The following is a 6795-nucleotide window of genomic DNA, read 5'->3' as shown; positions in this document are numbered from 1 at the left end:
GTGTTGCCTGAAAAGCATCACGCCAAACCCAGCAGAGCTGGGCTGAGTCAAGGCAGTGAAACCCACCCCATAGTCTTCAGCGAGCTCCAAGGCCAGCCTGCCCTCGGTGTCCAAAGGGAGTAAGTGAGCGCTGCAGCCACCGAGCTCCCGGTCAGCAGATGACGGACGTGTAGGAGCGAGAAGCTCAGGCCAGCACAGGAAGAGCCTCAGATGCCGGTGGGCTCAGCATCTCACTGAAGGGAGGTTGTAGTGAGCTGGTGGTCGGCCTCTTCTCTCATGTAGACTGTGATAGAACTAGAGGGAATGGTTCAAAGCTGTGGCAGGGCAGATTCAGGCTGGACATTAGGAAGTATTACTTCTTGGAAAGGGTGGTCAGGCACTAGAATGCACTGAACAGGGAGGTGGTGGAGTCACCGACCATGGGAGTGTTCAAGAAACATTTGGATGTTGTGTTGAGGGATATGATTTAACTGGGAAGTATTGGTGATGGTTGGACTGGATGATCTTCTAGGTCTTTTCCAACCTTGATCATTCTGTGATTCTGTGATTCCTTATGGGTCCTTTGTGGTGCATATGGGATACTAATGGGGTCCTATGCGGTCTTTATGGGGTCTTTATGGGGTCATTATGGGGTCCTATGCGGTCCTTATGGGGTTCTTATGGGGTCCTATGTGGTCTTCATGTGTCCTATGTGTTGTTGTGTTTAGGGATATGATTTAACTGGGAAGTATTGCTGATGGTTGGACTGGATGATCTTCTAGGTCTTTTCCAACCTTGATAATTCTATGATTCTGTGATTCTGTGATTCAGAATGGTGTTTCAGAACCAGCCTGCCCACGGGGCCCACTGCCTCCTCCTCTGGTGAGGTGCTGCTGGCACACAAGGGCTCCAGGAATGGGGAGTGCCAACCAGCACGGGGCAGAGCTGGGCTGGTGCCGTGTCATAATGGGCAGCTGCCAGCACTGGCCACGCTGTCACCGCGTCGCCGTGGCCACGTTTATGACATGGCCACCCGGGAGGGTTCTGCAGGCAGTGCCCAGTGCTATGTCCTGCATCCTGAAGGAGCATCTGACAGAGAGCAGACGCATCTGGAAGGGATGAGTTCCCACGTGGCTGTTGCCAACGCGGAGCGCCCTGCTGCGGTGAAGCGGGCCAAGATGAGATTCTGGCAGGATGGCCCAGCTCCACAGCGTGACTACAAAACGCCAGAGGTCACCGCCAAAGGTACGTGGGTCTGCAGCCACCACTGGAGCAGAGCTGCCTCCAAGTGCTGGCGCTGAGCGGGCCTGACACAGCATGGGGATCATCTCAGGGCTGGGGACGGTGCCGACACTTTCCATCTGCCACCTCCGTCCCGGGCTGAGAGAAGCGCCCTTGGGAAGCGGCAGATGCAGAGTGTGACCTGCTTTTCCTCTGCCCTCCAGAGCGACTTGCTGTCTGGGATGCGGTGGCCACGCACATACAAGAGCAGCTCCTGCTACGCAAGGTGGGTCGACGCCTTCTTCCTGCTGGCCTGTTTGGAGGGCTGCAGAGTCCTTTGCGTTTGGCCACAGAAGGCAGTGACTTCCCCTCCGCAGAAAGCAGGGAACTTGGCCCCAAAGTCACTGTAAAGTACCAGTGGGCCTTGTGCATACAGGCTATGACTTGTGCTGTGTGCTGTAGTGTGCTGGGGCTGAATCCACTCCAAAAGCACAGTCCCCACACAGGGCAGCCTTCAGCTCTTCCTCCAGCCTTAACCCTTTGGCCCTTCCCTTCTCTTCCATGCACAGGGGGTCCGAGTTCCCACCTTCGGTTCCTTCAGCATTGTCTCTGAACGGATCAGAGTTGGGAAAGGAAACATGACCATGCAGTTGCCTGTGTTTCACCTGGCCAAGAACCTTGCGAGCATCCATGACCAGATGAACGAGGAATACCCGCCAGGTAGGATGGGGCTTCAACCCTTTCTGGCTGCCCAGACAGGACAAACGGGGCTACAGCCTCCATTCTGAAATCAAACCTCCCCCTCCATGGAGCCCGTCCAAACATGAGCTTGTCCTGGCTGGCGACTGCAATGTGTAGCAGTTGGGTGGCAGTGCTGGAAGACCCACCGCGTGATGGACTCTGACATTCTGGTGTGATTTTCCAGGCCTCAATAAAATGGAGACCCTCAAATACGCTGAGGTGGCTGAGGCCGCATCTGTGAGCTGGCAGACTGGGAAGGCCTGCATATTTGGCACCACAACGCTCGTCTCCCAGTGCCTGAGGAAGGGGGAGGACATCGCCTTTGTCCTGAAGGACATCGGAGTGCTCCTCATCGAGAGAGCGAGGGTCCAAATGAAGTTCTACTATGACTTCCTTGAGAAGATCTGCGGGAAGGAGAAACTCGAGAAGGTTGTTTTCAAGGTAAGGTTTTGGTTTCTCCACGGCCCTTGCGCTGCCTGCACGTGGCTCTCCAGGACCTGGCCTGCTGCTCGGGCAATGCAAGTGCTGCGGTGCTGCCAGCTCTGCCGGCCTTGTGCTCCTCCAGCAGCCTCCAGTGCCTCAGCGTGACCAGGACGTCCCACATCCTCCCTGTTCCTCCCCTGCAGGCGCCCTGGCTGCTGGACATGGTGGTGACCCCGGTGACAGCGGTTGCCTCCCTGACACTCTCTGGCCGAGTCGTTGTCTTTCCCAGGTGGGTGCATTTGTGGCTGCAGCCCCTGCTTGACGCAGCTGCTCAGCTCTCCTGCAGCAGCATTTGCTCCTTGTGACCACGAGTGTCCTGCCATGGGAACACAGGCAGAATTAGCTCAGTGGAGCGAGGCAGAAAATGGGCAGCTCTCGTGTTCCAGCTTGTCCTCAGATAGATTTGATGGGAGAGATGAAGGGATTTAGGGGACATTTTCATCCCATCGTGGCCTGGGTGGCTCCATTTTAGGTTGTGGATGACCCGTCCTTGGAGGCGTTCAAGGCCAGGTTGGACGGGGCACTGGGCAACCTGATCTAGTGAATGTGGATGTTTGGTGCCCTGCGATCAGGGGGTTGAAACATGATCCTTGAGTCCAGTCCCTTCCAACCCGGGTCATTCTGTGATTGATTCTGTGATTTCCCAGGACAGCCCTTGGTACTGGGGCTGTGGACACTGGGGAGGTGCGGCTTTTAGGCAAGGTGACCGTCTGCCTGTGAGCAGGTGATGACAGTGATCAGAAAGGGCAGCTGGAGCCCTGGGTCACACTCGTGTCTCCTCCTTTTGTCCAGGTTTCGTCGGGAGTTTGCACCCAAACCACCACCCGGGCAACGCTGCAGACCCCCACGAGTCCCATTGCTACCTCTTGTCCAGGCCAAAAAAGGTAAAGCAGCCGCCAGCTCCTCTCCATCCCACATACAACCAACGTGCGATGGGAAAATGCCCAGCCCACCATCACCCAAAAGCTCTGACTGCCATAACCATTGACTCCAGCCCTGCACTGCCTCTCCTCCTGAGCACAAGTTGCCCTGATGAAATCCAGGATCTAGGTGTGATGTTCCCACAGAGCCCCCAGCCCTGGGTATGGCAAGAGAAGGGGGGCTCCTGGGCCTTGTCCTCCCCCCAGGAAATGAGCCCCCAAAAGAGGCTGTCACCTCACAGGCACCACCCAGCTCCTCCTTCCCAAAGCTGATGCCACTCATGCACTCCCAACACAGAGCTGCATCCCGGAGAGGAGGAGCTGGGCACAAGGCACAGAGGGCCCACAGTCTGTGGAGATGGCAGAGCGTCCATCTTGGGTGGTTTGGGTCAGGCCTGAGCAGCCCTGCCTGTCACCAGGCAGCAGGTTCAGGATCAGTCTCCTCTGACCAGATCTCTCCTTCCCAGCTGCAGAGGAACCTCCAGCATTGCCACCCCTCCCCAGCTGGATCACTGTCACCTTTCTGGTGGAAGAACCGCCCAAAGAGGCAGAAAGCGATGAGGAGGAGGAGGACAGGTGAGACTGCAGGCTCAGGGTTGGGGTCTGCACGGGGTGTTTCCTTGGCCTTTAAAGAGCCCATTCCCCAGCCCCACACAGTCACTGTTCGGGGCCACACAGCGGTGCTGAGTGTAGCACAAGGAGGGGTGGGATTGGGCTGCTGCGAGCCTCCATTTCACATGGCTGGCCCCTCTTCAGCCCTCAGGAGAGCTCCAGTGCAACCCAAGAGCTGTGCATGGGGAAGGCTGCATTGCAGCCAAGGGTCCTGGCTCGGGGTTGCAGGATACGGCCCCAAAACCATCACCCACTCAGGCTGACCCCTCCCCTTGTGTCTTTGCAGTGAGGAGACAGAGGAACTGCAGGCGCCTTCTGACAAGAAGAAGCGTAAGAAAAAGAAGAAGAAGGCAAAACGCTCCAAAAAAAGCAAAGAGGCCGAGGTCAAAAGCTCTTCTGAAAGCTTAGAGACCGAGGAAAAAAGCTCTCCAGAAACCAAAGAGGATGAAGTGCAATCTGCTACTGAAAGCAAAGAGGCAGAGATGGGACCAGCACCAGCAGAGGCAGAGCAACCTCCAATTGCCATAGAAGAAGAAGACCCAGACTTTGTGAGGGTCCCCACTGTAGTAGAAGAGCCAAAAAAGCCCCAGGCCAAGCTCAGAAAGGCCAAGCGCAGTGGAGCCCCAGCCGTGCCACAGACACCACTGGCAGCCCTATGGTCCTCGAGCTCCGAGACCAGCCTGCCCAAGGAGCGCACCTACAGCTCCTTTGGTCTGCTGCCACTGAGGCACAAGGGGAGCGGATCTCTGCAGAGTCAGCCACCAAAGAGCAAAGCGGGGCTCCCCAGGTGGGGGATGTCCTGTCCACACTGACCAGGGCATGGGGTGCCCAAAAGAAGCACAGCTCCACCTGAGGCTGCCAAACAGCTGTGCCATTCCTAGCTGTGCCATTACTGGGTGCCCATCTGAACCCTTCTTTGGTTCTGGCTCCAAGTTGGCTTTCGGAGGCACTTCTTGCCATAAGACTCTGACGTATCCAGGACATGAGAGGTGGCTGTGGCAATCACCGTCACTTGGAGGACAGTTTGACATTGGAAAGCATTTCTTTGGAGCTGTTTGCCTTTGGAAGACAGTGCTCAGAAGTGTTTCCTGCTGGAAGATCTGGGACCAAAACCTCACTCCAGCTCGGTATGGGAGAACTGGGGAACGATACCATCGTATCCTGTGAGAAACAGGATACAGGTGGGCACCTCCCTTACTGCTGAGATCCCCAAACCAGAAGCTGCCACTCCAAGGAGAGCGAACTCCACCTCTGTTGGACTTATTGATAAGTTGGGACAACTGCTGTTTTCATCAGCAAAACAACAACACCTGATGGCACATCACTTCAGAAGATCAACATCTGGACCTACATAAACTTAACCCCAACCCCAAACCCAACCCTGTCCCTAACCCATGGCAGTGACCATCTCTCTTTTGTTTCCTATATACTGTTTGCTTTTATTTCCTACCTTTTCTATTGCCCGTCTTCCCTTCCACATCTCCCTAAGCAACTTAATTGGCAATAAACTGGACGGGCAAACAAAACATTTAACTCCTTGTGTCTTAATCTCTCCGTCGGGTACACGTACATTAAAAGAACTTCCCTCTCGCTCTGATAATGGGAGTGAGACAGTGTCACCTCCCTGAAGAGAAGCAGAGGTAGAGGGACAATGGGGACTCTTCCTTCCGAGACCCCCTTGGAGCCTTGGCATCAAACAGAGACAAAAAGGAACAGGCAGAGGAATGCCTAATGAAGATGGAAGATGCTTCAGCTGTGGTTGCCATGGCTGGATACAACCGACAACACAAGGCTAAGCATGCTCTCCTGTCTCCGTCCCAGTTCTGGAAATTGGCAGAAGAGCTCAGTGTTCTCTTGCCTTCATTTCCTGCCATGAGCCATTTGGAAATGCACATTGTTTCAGGCAGGCACAAGCCCAAGGGCCTAAACCACAGCCTGATGTTGGAAACGTCCAGAGAATTTATCAGGACGGTTCCTGTGATAAAGCAGATTTTACTGGCAATTACAGCAGCGGGCGTCCTGCAAGCAGGAGAGCAGCACAGAAAACAGCGTTACATCTCTTATGCCCCGTTACCCAACGCCGATCTCTTTCTCCCCTTGTTTCTCACTGGCTGACTACTTTAGGTTCACAATCTCCCTGAGGCTCAGCTACACATAGGGATACTGGGTAAACACGAAGCTTTGGGTGCTGGGCCCCATGGCAGATGGAAGTGGGCTGGCTGGTGTGAAACCGGACCAAAACCCAGAGGGAAGGGAGCTTGATGTGCTGAAACCCAGATGGTTGTGGGGCTGTTGGACTCTATGGCAAATGGAAGTGGGCTGGCTGGTGCAGAGCACAGAAGGAAGGGGGCTTGCTGGGCCGCAGCCAAGGAGGAAGGGGCTTGAGGAGCCCAACGGCAGAAGGAATTAGACAATTGCTCCCCTAAATAGCACATTTATCTCCAAAAGAAGGCAGTTTGTCCCTTAAATATCAATTTTTAGCCTCCCTTAAATATCTCTTATCTCCTCCCTTAAATATCACTACCTATGGCTAAAGACGGGGTAAACATGACTATGGGGTACACATCCCTTTTGATCGCTGATGTCGCCTGACTCGGAGCCGTCCCGGACCGATCAGCAGCGACTGACCGCGTGGTTCAAGGGGGATTTCGGGTGTTTCCTTCAAGCAGGAACCCCCGGGCTGAGGAGAAGCCCGGCAGCTCTCAGGGGAGCGGCTACGTGACTGACGTGACTGACGTGACTGACAGGACGTGGCCTGGGCGTTGCCTGGCAACGGCGGGAGATTTAAACGGGCCCAGGGAGCGACGAGTCGCTGCCCACCAGAGACGGGCAGGAGGAG

General features: G+C 55.2%; 1 protein-coding gene across 1 annotated transcript; it reads left to right on the top strand.

Moving 5' to 3' along the window:
* Positions 1-1057: 1057 nt before the first annotated feature.
* Positions 1058-4768, top strand: LOC146756321 (uncharacterized). Its single transcript, XM_085524365.1, has 8 exons — positions 1058-1224; positions 1425-1486; positions 1770-1920; positions 2126-2382; positions 2568-2653; positions 3217-3308; positions 3818-3920; positions 4243-4768. Exons 1-8 carry the CDS (start codon positions 1098-1100, stop codon positions 4766-4768), a joined length of 1404 nt encoding a protein of 467 aa, XP_085380491.1. The 5' UTR covers positions 1058-1097.
* Positions 4769-6795: the final 2027 nt, after the last annotated feature.

This window comes from Coturnix japonica, chromosome 27, assembly GCF_054131305.1.
Source record: "Coturnix japonica strain WE chromosome 27, WE-NBRP24, whole genome shotgun sequence".
Classification (NCBI taxonomy): Eukaryota; Metazoa; Chordata; class Aves; order Galliformes; family Phasianidae; genus Coturnix; species Coturnix japonica.
This window is presented reverse-complemented; position numbering and strand designations above follow the sequence as displayed.